Raw genomic sequence first — 22,186 nt, 5'->3', positions numbered from 1 at the left:
ACGCGAATCCGCAAAAAATCTCTCTAAGCATTTCTAGGCGATCTATTAACTAAGCAGCTTGTTATCAGCAACCTTTTTTTTACATTTATTGGCATTTGCTTTCTTACATACTTTTGCAGATAAAATATTTTACGTTTTTGTTTTATTATTTTCATACTTGTGGTTATTTATTAATGTGCACTTCTAATTAATTTCCTAGTTTTTTGTATTTTATTTTAATCTTTTGTCAGGGGTGTTCCTCAGCGCTTCAACAATTGCTCGATGAGCTAAGTAGGTATAAATATATATTCGCGCTGCTTTCTTACCCTGTATGTATGTATGTATTACCAATAAACTGCCATTTGGGCCTTCAACTCATAACGTTAAAGTTAGTGCAAATTTGGTATTCACGGCTTACGTTTCTATATTCGCTTTATGATAAATGTGATATAAAGAAAAACAAGAAGAAGCAGCCATTCGTCCTTATATCTAATAAGGCTCAAGGCTGATGTGAATTAAATACCTATTGTGTTTACTTATACGATAACTATGATCACGTTTAACGGTAATATTTCAAATGTGTTTAGTGAATTTGATGGATTCATACATTGCTACGTAAATATGAGCAACTTTTTCGTCTGTTTTTGCTATATATTAGATTTCGTTATAATTTGAACTGAATGTGAATATACCGTCATTGACCTTGAACTACAGCGCTTGTTTTACAAAGAAACACTTTTCTAATGAACAAAATGTTCTTAAATGTGATGAATTACATCTTGGATATGCGCATAAATGAATTGTTCAGCTTTCACTTAAATCTAATTGAGTTTGTGATTTATTGGAAAGTGATTTGTGAAGATTTTATGAAAACAGAAAACGGTCAAGATCATAAGTGATGCATAAACATGGAAGATGGAACGAACGGCTAAAAATGTAAGTTTCAGGAGCACCAAGGAGTACATACTTTTAAGTGGCAGTCTGGTAAAAATTTAATGAACACAAGTAAACAAATTTTATGACGAAAAAATGTATAGGCTTGAAAAAGTACACCCTCACAGAAACAGACATCCAATCCAGTTGTTTCTTAATTAATGTAACTAGGCCAGTTTAATTCATAACAATTTTTTTTATTAATGCAAACAACTGTTGTCAAGCACTTTTTCTGATGCTTAAATTCCTAAAGCATGAGCAAACATCGTAAAGAAGTAAATAAATTGATTTCTTTATTTGCTAACTTATCGCAAGATAATTTAACAAAACACCCGCACTTATTCAAGAATATGTCGCTAAGTCTAAATTTTCGATGATTGTGAAATCAAGCATTTCGTTGAATAAAATTCAATAATCGTGGCAATAAAAATTTTAATATATTGCAAACATAGACACTGAGAGAAAAAGTCTGGTAAAATAATACCGAAATACGGGTCAATTCAACCGAAATTTCTGTCAATTTTTATCCATCGCAACAAGATGTTGAATCAACTGCGCACAAATCGTTGATTCGTAATTGACCGTGTTAGTAGTCAAATGAACAAAAAAAATTGTTGTCACAGCTTTGTACGAAAGTACATATGTTGCGGCATTTGCAAGGCAGATGAGTTTTCACTGAGATCTTTTCATGGCAGAAATACACTCGCAGTGCTTGCCGAACAGTGCCGAAGGGCGACCCCGCTTAGGAAAAATTTTCTTCTAATTGAAAAACCTTACTTTTAAAATTTTTATGTCGCTTTGCCCGGGGTGTGAACCCAGGGTCTTCGGTGTGGTAGGCGGAGCACACTACAACCACACCACAACTGCGGCCGCCATATACATACATACGTAAATATGTGCATACATATAGTACACAGCATACATAAGTACAAAGTAGAGAGCGCAGTGAGCGTAAATTTCTCTTTGAAATTTGCTCATGTATTGACTGTTGATCGCTGTTGAAATGACCAGTGAGATCAGTTGTGTTAACAAAAAAATCAGTTAGATTGATTAGGAATTTGTCAATTTTACAGAATTTTGTTAACTTAAGAGCGACAATTCCTCTTCTGTTGAAATGACTCAACCAATTTGTTCGCTTGACAAAGAACCCGGTAGAATTAACCAAAATTCGATCAATTTCACCGAATCTCCGTTAAGTCAAGAACAACAGAACCGATTTGTTGATTTTATTATGACCATTTCTTTCAGTGAATGTTTGTTTCATTGATAGATTTTGCAATCAGTTCGCACACCCACAAAAAAATCCCAAGACAGTAATGTTAGGTTAGGTGGTAGCTAGTCCTGTTAGGGAGGACAGCATGAAATCCCATTGTGATACCACATAACATAACGGTGACGTAGCTAGAGCTACTTAGAGAAAGGTTGCATAGCAACAATATAGTTTCTAACGAAACCAATCTCAACCTTCTATAATACTTCGGGGATCCAAGTGAGTTGTGTCTAAAATATTTTCGTCTAGTTCTGGCAAAAGCTGGCCAAACAAGCATAGAGTTACTATGACTCCATCTCATTATCCTCCATACATCTACCAATACGATGGGGTTTCCAGTATATTGAGATGTGTCGCATGGATTTCCATTAGACAGTGTCCTGTAAAAACCTCATTGACCATTGATTGATGAGCATTAGTGAAACCAAAAGGTGGTGTCTACCCAACGATTACTGAGCTGATTCGGGAACCATCTATGCAGAAGCGTATCACTGCTGGCCAGCGGAATCGCGAAATCCCTACAGCCATCTTGATCCGGTTCAATTGTACCGATGCGGGCTAGGAGACCCGCTTGTCAAATGCCAGGGATATCGCTATGACCTAGGACCCAGATAATCTTAATTAGAAAATAATTCGAAGCAATCGTAAGTGAGGTCAGACACTCTCAGAGCACCTTCGATCAGAATAGATGTTAAGCTCCTTAAACGTAGTAGCGCTGTTATTAAATAAGGCACGATATACCTCTGAGGAGACTTAGGCTGATCTCCTCCTCCTCCTCCAAAACGAAACATTTGTTTATAATTCCCATATATAAAAGTTTCGTTTTGTTGTGAAACTCCACAATTTGCTTCGTGCAGCTTTTTAATTTTTCTTACAAATTTGCGGGACGGAACCTACATATTTAATTTTAGCTAATGGCAGAAATAGTTTTGGAATGTTTGTCAAACGCTGAGGAACATAACAGTGTAGACATTTTTTTTATGCAATTTTTTTCTAAAGATTATGATGTATTTCAGTCATAGTCCAAATTAAACCAGTTTCTGAAAGCGGCATTCCTTCGTCAATAGAAATAGTAGACTTCGGGAAGAGAAAAAAGTTTATATACAAAACAGCAATGCGAAACTGGCGCTCCAACAACAATGGATTAATGCGATGATTTCAAGGAGGACCTGGTTAATACTCCCTGAGGTAGACGCGGAAGCGTCAAAACCCATGGGAGGGAAAAGGAAAATTTAGCGTGCGGTTCGCGGTTGGAATTTCGGTGAAACCTTTGATGACATTATGAAATTGCCTGATGATGATTACGTGGCATTTTGTCGAAATGGTACCATCGCAATATGCCAGTAAATGTTTCTTTATTTCTTTTCAGATTCTCTTAGAAAAAACATAATAATTGAATATTCAATTATTATAAGCCGGTGTTAAGCTCATAAATTCTTAAATAATAAGAAATTGGAGTTTATTCCCAGAGCCGAGCACTTGACTGAGATTTAGTATTAAGATCATCAGTGTAAATTTGATCCTTGATTTTAATACTGCACTTAGGAAGATAAAATATGAACTATATTTTCTAAATTTTTTGTTCCAATCCATATAATGGGGTTCAATTCATGCATACTAAAAACTAAATACTACTAAAACTAAATCAGGGTTACTAAGTTGGCTATAAAACCGGAAATCAATACTCACAAAATCTTTTACTTTGATAATTAAAATTTGGGCTCTTATCATGTTAGGTCTACCTAAAGTAAAACTGCATATATTTTCGAGATTTGCTTTTATTAAGATTTCCAACAATAAAGTACGCCTCATCAAGACATTGTTTAGCTAACAAAAAAAGAGCGGATACGGAAGAGCAGCGAGTGCTAGTTTTGTAAGAAGGGTGACTGTTGCAAAACCACGAAGGGTGATGCAAATTATACACGCCTTCATGCAAACTCATACTCAATACGCTTGCGGAAGCGTTGAAGCCGTTGTAGTACATTTAAGTCTAAGATAAAATACAAAATAATACAAAAACAAATTGCAACAATAGCAAAAAATATAACAATGCAACTACAAATAAAATGTATGTGATGGCTACAAAAAAGAATAATGCAAACTAAAGAAGAAATGACAGAAAGCAGAGCAAAGCAAAAAAAAAAAACAAAACAAGAAAAGAAAAACAATAAGCTTACCCTACATAGTACTCACAGCAATTAACAGGACCAACAACCAACCCTCTGAAGCAAATGTGCAACTAAATAAAATGCAATTTACACCCGAAGGTGATGCAAGGGTGCTTGAAACCGGCACATAGTGTGAACAATATGATAAAATGAAAAGTGACAAAAAGTGCAAGTCTTGCAATAGATTTTGTTGCACTTTTCTTTTGTTTTCGCAGCACTAAAAATCATACATGCACTAAAAAACATGTGCATTTACACATGTTAGTGCTTAAGCTTAAGCGTAAAAGTGTATAAAAAAAAAAAAATTGCATTAAGTGCGCATCCGTTTTTAGGCTAACGTTAAGTGACATTTGTTAACAACACGCACCAAAAAAAAAAAAAAAAATTACGCCTCTCAAAATAATGCATTTTGTTTATTAAAAAGGCGTATTTTTTTCTATTAAACAACACCAAAACCATTTTATGCAGCTATTCGATAAGTGCAAAAAATGCATCAAAAAATGCTGCTTAAAAAGTGCATATTGCATAAGAGTGTGTGTGTGTTAGAGTACCACTTGGCTGCTTAGCGGTTAATGGAAAGTACAAGCCTAATTTTGGTATACAATGCGTGGAGAGGGTGCGAATTGTGGCATATTGTTTTTCATTGCATTGCAAGTGTAGGGTGTGAAAGTGGCTACCCACTTTTTTTGTTGTTATGCGTATAAAAATGAAAATTAAGTGCATTTGTTTTATGTACAATAGTGTGAACAGGGAGTTAGAATAAAAAGGTTGCGAATGCTGCAATGTGTAGCGTTGTAAGTGAGCACAGCATGCGCCGCTTGATATTTCACACTAGCTCGCATACTAACACAAGGCGTACAAGTTCTGATGACAGGGTTGCCAATGCGTACAATTTCTATATAATTTTAAGAAGGAATAACAAGAAAGGAGTTGAAGGCAAATAATAGTTGAAGCATAAAACTACAAAAATTTGCAGATTACAGAGCAGGTACAAGTTGTACAGCGGATGTTGGCGGTTCGAGCCGATCTCGAAACAACTAACCAAATATTGTATGACAAGGCAAGCATACCTCAAATATCACTAAAAGGTTCAGGCTATTGAATACTCCCAAAGCCAGGTGTTTCATCGTTTGGTACTTGATAGACCTGAATTATAAAAAATGAGGTCATTACAAAAAAAAAAAAAAAAAAAAAAAAAAAATATTTTGCTGGGCAAGCGGCAACTCTATCAGTACACACCCTCTTTCCTGACTATTGCAACGGTGTAAAGTGAAAGTGCAATTGAGCAAGGAATTGTCTGGAGTTCGGGTAGCATTAAATTCTTTGCTTCATGCTTTAACCGTAACCACCCTTCGCCCCTTTTGTATGCGTGTCTTTTTTCTCACTACCTTAATCAACTAACTGTAAAACAGTAGCCCATACCCAATTATTATCCGATTACATGTTTGATAAACGACCAAATGTTTTAACATTTTCCGCTTTCAATTAATATATTTTTTTTTTTTTCATTTTTCAGCTTATACACAATTTTTTTTTTCTTCTGCTACTTAAGCTATCGTTCAAATTTTCGCTTGTTGTGTAACGAATTTTGGTCTGTAGTAATGAATTTGTGTGACAGCGCATTAATGATGATGTTTTACGTTTTTTAGCCTGACAAAGAAAGATAGGCACGCAAAAGTGCTGTAACATTTATTGCTATGTTACGTAAGGTATGAGCGGGACTTTTTTACCCCTTTGTTTATTTAAGTATGTATATGTTGTTTTTAATATATTTCTATTATGCGCGGCTTTAATCCTTTTGGAAAATGAGTCACTGTGGAAAACTCCTGGCTCAGTTATAGCGCACGTGGCATCAATTAATACGTTTTCGTGACGTTTATTTATGGCATGGCAAAATTGCTTATAGATTGCTTTTTGATTTGAGGTGCATGAGAACAAACCGCAGAATGATTTGGAAAAGTATTAAGTAACAAAAACAAATTCATAAAATTTTGTGGTGCGATAGGATTATACCATCGATCTATACAATTTATACAGACCACAATGAATGCGCTATACGTAAGCATTCCGTGAAATTTGAAGACTCCAGCTGTTAAAATGGGGCAGTAGGGGCAGGCTTCTTATCTGAACAACCAGTTGTGGGGGATATGTGTTATATTACGACCGATCTCATCCATTTTTTCAGACACCTATATGTGCAATATACGAAAGCATATGGTGAAGTTGGAAGCCTCAATCTGATAAATTGAGGAAGATATGACAAAAATCCTTTTTTCCGTAAAATCGGTTGTATGGGGGATACAAGCTATAGTGGTCCGATGCGGCCGGTTCCGACAAATGTATATTCGAACACCCAAATATACCCGCTCACCAAATTTTATCAAGATATTTCAAAAATTGAGGGACTAGCGTGCATACAAACATACGGACGGACATAGGAACATGGCTAAATCAACTCAGCTCTTCGTCCTGATCATTTTGGTATACTTATTGGTGGGTCTATCTATTTTCCTTTTAGGACTTACAATTTTGAAATTCGTGACAAAGTTAATATACCATTTCATTTTCAAGAAAGGTATAAAAGTTGGAAAAAAGAGATAGTATTATGAATTTGGGGAAAAGTTTTTTTTATTATTTGATGACCAGAAATTGCCACTTGAATACCCAATTACAATTGAAAAAAAAACCAATTACAACCTTACTTCTCAGCTCATACCCACCACATACATCTTCCAACAACATACACCTTCACACCTTAGGTCATTCAACTGTTAAATCATCTTTCAGATCTTAAAGTAAAAGTCAACAACAGTGAAAATGTGACCAATTGTAAAGTAAAAGGGGCGTAAAATCACAACTTCTATGACAAATGTTGACACTTGACGTTTCAATGTGTTTACTCTTACGCTGTGTGTGTGTGTGTGTTTTGCAGCAGCAGCATGTTGCACTCTAATGACAGACAAGGGAGAGAAAATGTGTGCAAATGTCACATTTTGAAGCACATAAATGATGCTAACAAAGCTAAAAATATACCGCAAAAGTGGAAAGCAAAAAGGTAAAAGTGTGAGAAACAAAGATAACAATGGAATATTGCCTTTGAAAGAAAAACAAATAAAAATGGTGTATATATGGGGTAGAAGATAAATAAATGTACTTATATGGAGAATGGAGAACAGGGTGTTCAAAATATTGCGAGAAACAATTAAACTTTATAAATGAGTCTATAAAGCTTGAGGCCGGAAAAATTCTAAAGTTGTATGTTTCTCATAGTCTACACCATGGTTCAATTATATGGTTGGCTCATCTGTACAGCAACAAAATATGTCTGTTCAAATTGTCAAAATCTGTGTATTGGTGTTGGTGCGAATTATATGGAATGGATACATAAAACTTAGCAGTTTTTGTATGAGTAAGAAAATGTTGCCAATGTGTTGGTTTCATTTTGAGTTTGCCATCTCCTTTTGACAATCTCTTCGACCATGCAATGAAATAAATAAAATCAGCTGATGAAATGAGCCAACCATATAATTGAACCATGGTCTACACCATACAATTTTTGAATTCAACTCTGTTGGCGTTCTCTTTTCCGCTTTCTATTCGCGTTTACTTTTATCAATTTTTTCTTTATAGAAAATGGGAAACAAAACAAAATAAAATTAATAAATTTTAAGCACTTCCTTTATATAAATGGACAAAAATCAGCGAAAAATGTCTCCTTATATAAGACATATTCTTGCTAAACTTTGATTTTTAAATTTTGATATAGATATTGCAAAAATATTTATGAGAAGTAAAAATATAAAAGTGGAGCGCACATTTCTTGTATTGGAAAGTTGGTAGGTAAGCAGATATTATTGGTCAAACAATTGCGCTCCACCTTTATATTTTTATTTCTCATAAATATTTTTGCAATTTCTATGTAATTTAAAAATCAAGGTTTAGCAAGAATATGTCTTTATATAAGGAGACATTTTTCGCAGATTTTTGTCCATTTATATAAAGGAAGTGTTTAAATTATTTTTATTTTATTTTTATTTTCTCCTTTTCTTGCATTTTCTCGGTGTCTCCACCTCTCTGTTAAGTTTTACGCTTGTAGCTCAATGAGAACTTACATAAAAATCAATCCCAAAATTCTCTCCGTTCCGTTTGTATTTTCTAAATATCTCAGTCCGTGCGCCCCTTAGCGAAACTTTTTGTATTGTATCATCGGCTGTCATCGACCTCTGAATTAAGCTCTAAAGTTTTAGCCGCTAGCTCATCGAGAAGTTACTTAAAACCCGGTTTTAAATTTCCAAATTTGTATCTAATTTTTTCAATGCGTGCGCCCCCTAACGGAATTTTTTTCTCCTGTTGTTCCTTTCTCACGGTTAACCTGTCTCTGAGGTTTCATGTTTGTAGCTCAATGAGAAGTTACTTCAAAATCGATTTCAAAACACCAAATTCCTATCTAAATATTTCGATGCGTGCGCCACCTAACGGAATTTTTTTCCCTTTTCTTAAATTTTCTCCACGTCTTATCCTATATGTGAAGTTTTACAGTTGCAGTTCTATGAGAACTTACATAAAAATCAATCCCAAAATTCCCTCCGTTTCGTACGATTTTTCTAAATATCTTATCCCGTGCGCCCGAATCTTTTTGTATCGTGTCATCGGCTGTCATCGACCTCTGAATTAAGTTTGAAATGTCAAGCCTCTAGCTCATCGAGAAGTTACTTAAAAGCTGGTTTGAAAATTTTCAAATTCTTATCTAATTATTTCGATCCGTGCGCCACCTTGCGGTTTTTTTCCTTTTATTGCATTGTCAAGGTGTTCTCACCTATGTGGAAAGTTTGACGTTTGTAGCTCAATGAGAAGTTACTTAAAAATGGATTGCAAGATTTGTATGAAAAGCGGACAAACATTCAACCGACCTAATATAAAGTAAGGAAAATGTCATACAAGCAGAGAGAGGAAGAGAAAGCAAGAAAAAATTTAAACGACTTGACCGTAGGGATGCTTTTGTACTCTTCCCCTCTCTTCTCACCTCCTTCGCCTATGTACAGCAGACTTGAATTCAAGAATTATATGGTGTAAAAGGGAACATAATATGAAACATAATATTAAGCCAACAATTTTAGTTATTTCAACAAGATTTGAAAAGTTTTTAAGGTATTTTTGTTCAAAAACCACAAATAGTCAAAACTCAGTTTCTAAGAGGTTGAAATAGAAACTCTGCCCTATTAACAAAGGATTGTTCTTTATTTCTTACTATCAATTCGTTTTACTGATTTCTTAAATGAATGACTGCGTAGTATAAACTTTCACTTTCATTTTAGTGTTTTTTCCCCAAATTAACGTACAATTAACGAAGTACGTGCTCCAAGTACTCCTGCAGTTGCGGTACCAATGACACTTCACGGGGACTGGTCGCCAAGTGTCTATTGATTTTGACGCTTTTCCACCTTTTGTAGGTATTTACCGCTGTAACCGTTTCTGATTCACTTCTTCTTTCTAAGGTCGCTTCAACTATGGGTATAGTTTAGGTATTAAATCCTTGATTTTTTCTGCACAAATTTTACTTCAACTTCAACAAATTTCAACTTCAACTTCTACTGCTATTCACAGCGTCTGACCGATTCTTCTCGTCTAACTATGGCAACAACAACGCCAATATCGTGTATGCCTTTTCTTTAGGCAGATTCTCGAAACCGTGCGATAGATTGGAGCAATTCCCAGCTGTTTTCTGTATTGGATTGAGGCGGGAACTGTTCACACTTAAATCGAATAAACGTATAAAAGCATAGAATAAGAGGAAGATGCTTCTTCGTATATGGTTTTTGACTCTCGTAAGGTTCCTATTGGATGTGCTCTGATAAAGTAAGCTTGCTGTCTAGCCTTATCCTCAAATATTTTGTTAGACAGTGTTCTTCTCCCTATTGGTTTTTAACCCTCATGTTTATGATAGTAAGCAAGCAAAACTTTCTGGAGATGGCATTTCTCTTGTTGCCAGTTACACTACTCAAAACCTGGTTAAATTTGCGCTAACCCAGCTCGCAGTTTCGCGCTTTAATGACATCGGCAATATCGTCTGCTAAAGCGATGAGAAAAGTGCTCTATGGCAATGTCGCGGGGAAGAAGACTGTCAAAACTAATATATAAGAAACCGCGATATAGCACCAAATACGGGGCTGCTCTGCTCTCTATCTTCACCACCCTACAAGTAAAAATTCATATCATGATAAGTGAGTCGTGACCAGATTGCTTTTTCTAATAAAATGGGAAACTTGGAAAAAATAAAAGTATTCTCACTACCTAAACATATAACCACCCTATATTATATTAAAGCTAACTTTACTTGAAGCTTTAATAAGCCTAAGCAGATTGGAGTGTGGTTGAGAATAATATCTAACACAAAAAAGTTCAAATGATATTGTCCTTTAACTACCTACCTATCGACTTTCTCACAACTTGACTGCCTCTTAGCAAACTTTTATTTTATTTTATTAACATTTATTCATTCATTGTTGCTGATTAACTTCCTATCATTGTTTGCTATCTCTGGTGCTTCATAATCTCTTCCTCTTATTATTACATTGAATCCCAGATAACTTTAAGCTTTGACTCCTGAGTTGATATCCCATATAATTTTTTTTAGCTGCAAGTCTAAACGAAATGATTCATACAATAAGAATATACACACGCACATAGAAGTATAAACGTGTCCTTGTTGTTGAAACCCTCAAATATGCCCATATATAAATGCTTGTTTGTGGCTTTGGCATACAATAATATTATTAACAGTGGATGGCATGAAAAGCCGCAGGCTAGTCTAGAGATGAGCTTACGTATGTAGTATACATATGTATGAGTATGAAATATGGTTCCACATATCTTCATAGTGAAGCATGTTTTATATGCATTTGTGTGTACATTCCAATCCTTGTTGTGTGCCTGTATTGACTTTAACGTATTTCTTCGTCATTACTTTTGCTCATAAGCGTGAATATTTCTTTCAAATAGAATTCTTTTATTTTCAACTTGTTTTTTGGTTTCTTTTGGCTTCATTGCTTGTACCTTTATTGTCGATACCTATATATGTATGTATGTACTGTCTTCAATATTTGTAGTATGTATGTACTTCTCTCCTGGTGCTGTTTTTCCATTTCGCTTTGCAATAGTACAAATGTTATTATGGGCTTTTGTTGAGATTTTGAATCCTTTCTTTACGTTGTGCCTCTATTCAATGTTTTACTCAAAATGTCTTGCTCCTTTATGTGCTTACATACATATGTACATATATTACATTGTTTTTGTTAAGGTATCCGTATGAAGTCATAATCGCATGATGTAAAAATCTTTACGCATTTCAAATTGAATTCACGATTTCTTTGTATATTTGAAACCGAGCATTTGTTGCTCGAGTAGAAATGAAGTCAATGGCTTTCATGATATTTAATAAAGATTTATTATCTTAAATACATACAAGTACAATCTTTTTTGAAATTGCTTTACACTTTAAGCAGCAAATATTTTAATACATTTTTTAACTTTTAAAAAAATTTCACGGCCTTGCAAAGCTCACTCAGCCATTTATAAATACTTTTGCACGTTCAACTGGAAATTTTGTGGTACTAATATATATTCTCTCAGTAGATTTTGTTGCAGAAGTTTCTGCTACGGTAATTATTTTGTTCTTAGAAAACTGTAGTGAAAATCAGTAGCTTTTACCCGACAATAACGCAAGAGAAATACTTGATATTATTATTATGTCCATCGAAATGCAACTCTGTTATTGTTTTAATGATAAGCACACTACCCATTGGTGCTGATGGTCCTTTACCTGTACGTTCTGCTAACTAGAACCATTAAGGTACAAGCCCGACCATATCGGGAACGATTTGATATGACCACGTTGAACCTTCTGGGCCATCCCACCGCCAATACCACGCCTGATAAATGCATATATAATACATTCATAATTGTAAACCGATTCGCCTCGAGTAGGTGAGTTTGAAAAGTTAGTTAGAAAAGCTACAAAGCTTTGCACTGCGCTAAACAGCCGCTTAAATGAATGTTATTATATTAGTTACTTATGCTTTTTTGATGCAGTCTCGAATGTCCTTTCGGAACCTTGTTTTTGTGTGTCATCCTCTTTCTCTTATATACATAATTGTGCTGCCCAACTTCCACCATCATACCGCAGTACGGCATTTCAAATCATATGGACGAAAATAACTATTGAGCTCAGTTCATTCTCGTGTGAGCAAGCGACAGACGATGGAATATGCTTGAAAGCATAGAAATCTATAAACAAAAAATATTTGATTTTTGGGATAAAAATACAAAAAAAAAAGAGATAAAAAAATACGTAAATATAAACGCTTGTTTTCGTAAAAACTTCATAAAATGAATCAAACGATAAAAGTTGCTGACTTCTACCTACCGAAACTAGTCGCACAAATGTACCGATCGGTAAAAATCATCATCGAATGTACCCGAAAATAATTGCATTCGATATTTTCATAATACACACACCTATTTCGGAAATATCTTCGAACTACAAATACTAAGCAAATGGTAAAACGGTTCGAACGTAAAGCGGCACTAAAATGACGTAACGAAATCGGGTTTGTAGGTTTACGCCATTTAACAACAGATGATGGCAAATCGTTCCAACTACCATCTTGCCGGAAAATAAACCTACTAAAATGGATCAGATTGATATCGTATTGAAATTCCTGTCGCTATACCTATTAAATTCAAATTCCAGCCGATTTGTAATGCTTATAATTACTTGATCGCTACTCTTCAGGAATGTTACACCACAAGTAAATGCTCAATATAAAGTTAAAAAATTGTGACGTATTTTACACCTGTCACCAGCCCAGCATAAATTTCTCTACAAATTGTCTATTGATTGTTATTATTGTAGTCTCGCATGCACTGCGCCTGGGTGGTAGCTGCAAAGAAATCACGTACGAAATTCTTGAACTAACTAGACGTCACTAAGAGAAACGCTGGTGGAATATTTGAACAGCAAATAAATATGCTGAAAATATAAAGAAAAAAAAGCAATAAAATAAAAAAAAAACACGTGGAAAAATAGCTGTATAATTTAAAAACAAGCTCGTGTAAAAAATAGAAATAAAAAAGATATAGATGTTAAAGGAAATGTCAACAAATAAAATAACAAGCTTTTTGGAAGTATATTAGAACAAGCGCAGTATAGAAAAGTGAACAATATACATATGTATATATAAATATGGTTTCTCGTAGCAAAACACTGAAACAGATTGCTACTGAATTCAATAGTTACTTAAGTCTGAATGTATGTAGATTAGACTGGGTCGATTCACATATAAAATAAAATGATTGCGAAAGATTGCGCCTGACTTGGAAGCTTAGTTATGTAGAAAGGTTGACGAAACCACTCTTTGTTATCTATGTTAATACAATCGAACTTTTATTCTGCTTTATAATTCATTGGTTATTTGTGATCCGATTTTTAAAATTGACACTTTTTTTTAATTTTTTGTATTCTACATATTATTCCTTTAATGTGTGTTTGAGCGACAGCAGACGTTTTTTCATAGTGTGCAGAAATTAGATTTTGCTTTTAGTGGCTATTGCGCGCTTAGCTGACAGTGCATGGTTACGAAACTCAAACGCGAAGTAATCCTATAGCAATTCTATAATAGTTTCTTAATAGTCTCGAAAGGATCCTTAAATATTGCTGCAGTAATACTGAAATTCTGCCAAACTGTTCCCGAAATACTTCCAAAATGACTTCGCAAATAATCCAGAAGTGATCCTGAAATTAAGCAAGGAAATTGTATCGCAATAACTCCGAAATCATGCTTCAAATAATCCCGAAGTGTTGAAGAATTCATTACGAAATGTTGACCAAATAGTGCCGAAGTAATTCCAAAACTACAGAAATTTTTAAAATCGAATGTTAAATATCCAAGGATTTAGAAAATCAATATAAACTTCAAATTTTATAAGGCTATTTTGCAACTATTTTTTTTTTTTTTTAGCCCAATCTAATGTAGTTCATTAGGAAATATGTACTTATTTATACATCTGCATTACTTAAAAAGCAGTAGCTTGCCAGAATAGTAGTAGACATAGCGCAGAACAATCAATAGTTAAAAATTGTACAATATCTAATAAATTCAATGTCACGCTATTCAGTATGCGAAGCATAAATACAAGGTATTGAATGGTTTACGAGTAGGAAAAGAATAAGAAATTGCCAGAAAAATACCATAAAAAATGCATTATTTTGGAATGAAGCAAACATACATACAAAAGGAAGTAAGAAAAATAGCTTCAGTAAGTTAAAAAGCAAAAAAATATATATAGCAACAAAATTAGCTAGAAATGTAAAACAAAATGTGAATTTCTGGAAAAATAAACCCACTTTATGCTCGCTTTTGTGCCCAGACTGAGATAATTACATACCTAGTGTTATGGCATATCCACACGTAACAAAAAGGATTATGTGCAAAGTAGCGAAAACAAGCAGGTCACGTGGGTCAGTTGTGAAAGAAGAACAAAAAAATATACATATATATAAAGAAATAAACAAAAAGTTAAAGAAAAAAACAAAAGAAAGTTTCAACAAGACATACAAGAAGATTAACTACAATCTACAGCAGCGAACAGAACAACAGTGGTGTTTTTGTTGAAATTTCGTCAATTACATTGTTCTTTTCTCATATTCCATATTTTCAGAAAAACTTTAATGAATTCTGTAACTGAAATTATGCAAACTCATGATGTAATAATAAAGGTGATGTCAACAACATAACCTCACTTATTCAGTAGCTCTATTTTCCAGTATTTACTTGTATTACAAAAGTATTAAATTTTCATTGCTTCATATTTCGTACAAAATTTCTAAAAAATTTGTTTTCTGCAAAATTCTAGTAGCGGCTTATATAGTTATAATATTTCTAAACTTATAGTAAAATCTACTCCGATCGCCGTAGAACTCAATGGCAGTTCTGTATGATAGAAAACCCTCTGCCGAACTTGTCAGGATAAGGGAAAGCGTCAACGGGATGAGAACACCTTAATATTCATTTAATCATGACCAAGAACCAATCACAAAAACGTCTTCGAAAAAATACGAAATTTCTAGATAATGTTAAGCTTTTTGTGTGGAGTTCTCTGAATCTTTTTGTGTATGCAGTTTTGCAGCGCAATAAATTTTATGTTTGCAATCACAAGTTATTGGTTTCTCAAAATTCCATTGATTTTTGACAATTTTTTTCCGAATGGTGTTTTAGACTTTCTTCCATAAAAAAAAAAATCATATTCAGAGAACTACAAAAATTTTTTCGAAATTTTCGTAAAACTTTCTCGAACATTCGAACTATTCGATAACGTTTTGGTATTGGTTAACAAAGCTTCAGTTACAAAATTAATCTAAGGCTTTAATTCTGTACTGCGAACGATAGCTAAGACGAACGATTCACCTCCAAACGATTTCGTCTAGCAATGGTTTCTCTATCATTTTCGTTCGCCCTTTACGTTTTTTACTTTATGTCAAACAGGAAGGCGAAAGCAAGTGTCAAACGATATGTTGCCATCGTTTAACATAGTTCAAATACACTAGCGATTCGTCTCTGAGGCGAAACGCACGTTGCTTTCGTAATAAAATGTTATTTTTCTGCTCACCGCTGTATTAATGACATAATGAAGCACAAGCAAAATTGCTGTGTTGTTTTTGTGCAAAACTTTGTAGAACATTTGAAAATAATAGGGTCCATCATGTAGACATAGCAAAATGACTATATCCATACAGACGATTACCATATCAAATAACAAAGCAGCAAGCTATCGTTGATATTCTGAGAAGCAAAGCTAAGCGATGTTGGCAATAGACCAAATGGGGTAGTTATTAGAAATGATTCTCTTGCTTTTTGTTATACTTTTTGCACCCTAGGTAGGTAAATTTTGCACCAATGTTCATGGCATAGTATTACTAGCAAGTTTAAAAAATACTTGGTTTGCTTAAAAACCTCAAGAATGCTTTGCTGAATTTGAAAGGCGTTAGTTGCTACAAATTATCCTTCTGCAAAAAAAAAAAAGCCAACCTAAAATTACATACAACAAGTAGAACGATTTGATTGTTATGTACTTGAATACTATTTTAGTTTGCATGTTCAACTATATAGAGTTTGCTATTGTTGTGTATTACGCAAATGAGCTGGTTGGTAACATATGCTTACATTTGTTGAAAGTTGAAGGCTTTTCTGTTGGGCTTGTCTAGTTGTTAATAGTCTTGCGGAATTTGGCAAAATGCCCGCTATGTATGCAAGGTAATCATTTCATTTGTCCTTGTATTTCGAAATTAAAACAATTACATACAAATATACCTAACTGCAGTAAAGTCTAACACCAATTACGTTTGGGCGGTATAGCGAAGGCGGGGCATGAATAATATTTAACTTTAAGGGATGTAAATTTTAAGATTTTTGGCAAATCGATTAAAATAAGAAAGTTTTACATAATTTCAGACAGATTGGAAAGTTGGCGTACATTGGAAAGATTTTGCCTCATCCCATGTCAATATTTCGGGTAATAGTCTAGAACAGGAGTGGGCTGCTAATACGCGGAAAATAAAAATTTTAACTCGTTCAAAAGATATTAACGAAAAACCGAGTCCCAACGAAACCGGGGGTGGGATACATAGTATTTTTGTGCAGAACACCTTTCTGCGTTGGCCGCCTTCGGCAGCGTTTATAAAAAATTACCCTGGCCGGTCCACAAACGGGGTATGATCAAAATTAAATCCGTGCAAATTACCTTTGTACACAACATTTTTTTCATTGCACAACAACCACATGAACATTGCCAACTTCAACTGCAAATATATACGGTGGAAGAAAAAATTTTTGCTCGAATTTTTCGAATTACTGTTGTCGAAGTAAATGCCCGTATTTTGACACCACTCCCGATATTTCAGTTATTTTGGGTACCAGTTTTTTTTTAAGTGCGAAAGTTTCAGTTTCTTCAGTTCGGAGATTTCTTGATTTTATACAAATTCCCATTTTGGGCCGAAATAGTTGCTTGGACAAGCTTGAACCCTCGTTTCGAAAAATCTTATACTATATTAACAGTGGTTCAATGCGTACTACTAAATGATACATTTAAAAGCGTTCACATTGGTCTCTACAAATTTCGCTTAACCTTCCCTGCAAGACCGGACTGGCAGGACACCAATCCACGCAAGAAAATATACTGAAATAAATGATTCAAAAACAGTACGATGAAAAAAGAAACAAATTAATTAAAAATACAAAGCAGTTGCTAGTAAAATTGTCAGTTTGTCTTTAAAAAAATAGGGGAAACTGTTAAATATATGTAACTCTTCTTGCAAATTTTCTTTAGTAAAGAAACTACCAAAGCGTGTGTGGATCGCATAAGTGTATCGCATTTGCAGACCAAATACACACAAGTGAGTAAAATGCGATTTGTATGACCAAATGCATCGAATTTGGAAATTTCCCAACAAAATGAGGCAATTGGTGCAGTGAAAATGTAGAATTATCGAAACCTTTCATAGAGATATTAAGAGATGTACTTGTTGCTCGTGCCTCTTTTTGACGAACTAGACGTTTAAAGAACAAAACTTGCGTTACCATCTACGAATGGTCATCTGAAGCTTACGTTTTCGTTTATTGTTACGTTATTCGTCAAACGCACGAAAACCGTTGTCAAATTTGCTTTTGTACCTACTTTGTTTCTGACACTTTGTTTTCGCTTTTACAGCAACTGTTCGCGATGGAGAATGCTGAGATAACGTAAGAATCGGCTGTTATCGTTTTGTCTGTCGTATTGCTAATCGGGCTACAAACAGACGAATAACGTTAGGTAATGAAGCCATAAATAAAACGTACTAGCATTGAATATTATTTTGTAGTTTACTAACGTGAGGTTCGGTACTACTTCAGAGGGTCCAAAATGTCAATAAACGCGATCGTCGTTTAAAAGCAAATTCCTCACTTCACTAAATTCAACGTCTTACGAAATTTAAATCTAAAAATGGTTTTTGAAGCTAACCTCTTAGTATTCAATTAAAAAAAAAAAAAAAAAAAAAAAAAACATTGGTATAAATCGTAAGTTTTGTTATCCATGGGAATGGCAAACTGTTACAGACGCAGTATATTGCGCCATCTATCGACAAGTAACAGTAAATGGCGATTTCCTAATCCAGTCCTATGATCTTTTGATTTCATTTGCTGCTCAGAAGTAATGGATGACGCAGTCACAACTCATTCCATCGTCTAGTTTTCCTTAGCAGCGGTAGAAGCAGTAAGAGCGCGAGCCAGAGATGTAGTAAGAGGGGGAGGTGAAGGCAAATTAACCAACAACACCTGAAGAGAAGAAAATGTTAAGTCAAGTGCCAATACTCTACTACAAAGGAACTGTAAAGTAAACGCCGAACAAGAAGGCCTTATATCCTGTTTTTATGGGGTTAGGCAGAAGTTAGATTTGTATTAAGTTCTAGTTTAGTTTTTATATGTATTGTAACAAATTTTGAGAAACTTCGCTTATTTCAAACCTTCTGCTAACGTTCGAATCGCTAAACTGTTGAATAAATAACTCCGATATTCAATAATGCAAAATGGTCTTTATTAGACTACTTTGAAAGTACTTCACAATAACACTTATACTTCACAACCAATTGCGTGCTTAAATCAAACTGATTTTGACTGCTCAGCTTGCGCTCTTTTATGCTCTCTGCTGCTTCATTCGCATATTTCTACTACAGTCTAGACGTTTCGCCTGCTAGAACTGCTGTACATATCTCTTACTTAGCTATATACATGTATATTTGTAGTTTATGCGTTTCTCATAATCATATGCGTGTGTATGTGTAGCAACTTTCGGCTACAACCCTTCTATTTCGTGGTTTCCCAATTGTTTGTATGCGGTAGATGGTATCACTGATCCTCTTCACAATATTGTACGGGCCTTCCCAACTGCACCAAAATTTGGATGGAACACTTTTCCGCTAGTTAGGGTTGTATATCAGTACCAAATCTCCCTCCAAGAAACCTTCCGAATTATTGTTCTTGTGGTACCTGTGTTTAATCCTACTACTCATTATCCTGGGCCGTTCCCTCACACTCTGTTGTTTGGCCAATGAACTACTTCGTAGGGCTTGATCTTGACGAAGTGGCTTTGCATAATCAGTATCGTGTCGACGTTTCACAACAGTAGTCCGCGCTTGCTTGAAACAACCCTTGCATTCTTTCTGGAAAATTCTTTCAGTCGTTTTAGCGCGTTCATTAGCGTTTGTCAATGCCAGTGTTTTTCTCGCAGGTACCTTCGGTTTTGATTTGTTTGGCCTATTCGTTCTATCAACCCTTGCCCGATCTGCTGCCTTTGATTTTTGTGGTTTTTGTCAAATCTCTTTCACCAGCACTCGCTTACTGCTGAACCATTGGTCAAAACTGAAGTTAAGTGGCACATCCTTGTTCTTATACTGCATAATCCTTCTCTGCATATCGATCTTGATGCCATAGTCAACTAAGAAATCCACCCCCAATATGACTTCATCAACGATCTCTGCCACAACGAATTTGTGTAAAACCATGACCACCCCAATTAAGACTTCACATACCACTTCTCCCTGGACCTGGTTATACTCGCCAATAATCGTGCGGAATCTTGCTCCAGGTTAAGGCTTTACTCTCCTGTTGACCAAATCAGATCGGATTAAAGAATGAGATGTGCCCTTATCTACAGTCAGTACACGCTTGTTGCCATCCACATTTCCTTTGACGGTAAGACTGCTCGATTTCCTTCCAGTTCGCGAGATAGGTATCACACGACATTAAATAGCTGGGGGAAGTTCTCGATCTTTACATCTGACTCGCTGTTGCTTATCTCCTCCAGCTTTGCGTTTACGACCAGCCAAGTTGGAACTACCATGACCGGTGTTGCAATGACGTGCAATGTGACTTGGGTTAACGCACTTGAAACACTTCATAAGTCCGGCATTTTTCTGTTGTAATCCCTTCGGTGCTTCCAAAATTGTGATTGTTGTGGACACTTAGATACAACTTTATAGACATAAAGGCCCTGCAGTAGGATACTCACCTTAGTCACAGCTTTCTTTGAGAGTGAGAGTCAGTTATAGCAATTTCGATCTGCCCTTACTTTTACATATTTCACTTTAAATATTTTTACCTTTTACTGCACATTTTGCATCGAATTTTAAAAAATTCTCGATCTCTACACTTCTCATATACCTACCATACAATACTTTTTAAGAGAGTATGCGAAATTCCGTTCTACATGCGCCACCACATTGCCTCTGCCTCGTTTTGTGCACTTATTTCGTTATATTCTTTACACTTTCTGCTATTTTTATTGGTTTATTTTTTCCTCTGTGTGTGTATTTGTTCATGCTTACCTTGCCGAATTTTCACTTTTTTCGAGAACGAAAAAATAAGCAAATAAAAGGTGAGTGTAAGAAGTTTGGCAAATCTTTAAATCGCATAAATAAAAAAGTCTCCCGCTAAGTCAGACATCTTTGACACACGGCGCATACCTTAACGTGTTAGCAAAAATACAAATGCATACCAATTTGTGTTTTTAATATATGTAGATATGTATATTGAGTTTTATTTTTATTTTTAAAGTCAGTCTATATTTGCCCTTTGGGTATTAACTTTTGCAGCAAATGCGTCTGCCGTACCTTGAGCACGTTGCACGTTCACTACCCGGGCTGCAACTAACCTACCCTACCACCATGTGCTTGTTTCGCATAGATTTGGGTTTTGCAGCGGTGTATGTATGTGTGTGTGTTATTGGATGTGGTGTGCTGCAGCAACCCTCTCAGCATGTTTCGCTTTCTAATACTGGGAAGCAATATGTGTTTGCACGGCATATTTCAAATGATTCTACATGGGCTGCTGCGTGTTGAATTTACTTCTTAGTTGAAATCAATGACCTTTGCGGCGATTTTAGTTTTTTCTTTTTTGGTCAAAGCAGCGGTGTTTATTTGATGATTATACTTTGCACGTGGCTGCAGTTTTATTTTCGAAGAAGTTTTAGGAAAATACATGAGTCTGATTTTCAATTTGGTATTACTGCACAAAAAAAAAAAAAAAACAACAAATGGATGTTTTGCTGCCGCCGCCGTGGATAGTGGTAGCGTGTTCCGTCTAATATGCCGCAGGTCAAAAAAAAAATTTTTTTTTAATAAGGAAACTATTTTTCTAGGTGGGGTCGCTCCACGGCAGTGATTTGGCAAACACTCCCAGGATAATTTTGCAATGAAAAGCTTGTCATGGAAAATTCATCGGTCTTGTAGCGAAGTTCGGAGTCCTCATAAAACGTGTTGGTCACGTAACGGCAACGTAGGGTAAATTAAAATGGAACACAAGGCGCGTCAAAGATCATGTGCAGGTCTTACAACCTTAGGCTAACAAATTAACTCCTATCATTAAAAAAAAGAGGAGACTGTAGACTCATGACTCGTATTCTGAATGGAAACTGCCTTCTGGCGTCACATGCCTTTAAACTAGGCTTGGTCATTGATAGCAGATGTAGGAAGTGCGAGTTGGAGGAGGAAACGATCGCGCACGTTTTGTGCTCGCGTTCTGCGCTTGCCAAGCTGGCTTGTCGCAGCTTTCCCATATTAACCGGTCAGTCCTGGTAATCGTAAGTTTGTTTCTCGTAAAAAGAATAAAGAAAATTTGGCAACAATTATAAGTTATGCTAAAAAAACCCAAAGATATTTTCAAATCAGGCCAGAGTTAGGAGGAACAACCTATTCAATTGCAGCCTTTAGGGGACGCCAATTTCTATCTGGTGAACTCAACTGTTGTTG

At 35.2% G+C, this 22,186-nt stretch overlaps 1 protein-coding gene across 1 annotated transcript in view; it reads left to right on the top strand.

Moving 5' to 3' along the window:
* Positions 1-496: 496 nt before the first annotated feature.
* The window catches only part of pyr (pyramus), a 68,533-nt gene continuing 46,843 nt past the window's right edge, over positions 497-22,186 (top strand). Inside the window, exon 1 of the mRNA XM_067777068.1 lies at positions 497-915. Within this exon, the coding sequence (XP_067633169.1) occupies positions 878-915 (38 nt within the window). The 5' untranslated portion in view covers positions 497-877. The remainder of the gene's footprint in view (positions 916-22,186) is intronic.

Source organism: Eurosta solidaginis, chromosome 3 (genome assembly GCF_040869045.1).
Source record: "Eurosta solidaginis isolate ZX-2024a chromosome 3, ASM4086904v1, whole genome shotgun sequence".
In the NCBI taxonomy this organism is placed as follows: domain Eukaryota; kingdom Metazoa; phylum Arthropoda; class Insecta; order Diptera; family Tephritidae; genus Eurosta; species Eurosta solidaginis.
Note: the sequence above shows the minus strand (reverse complement) of the source record. Positions and strands in the feature narration are given on the sequence as shown.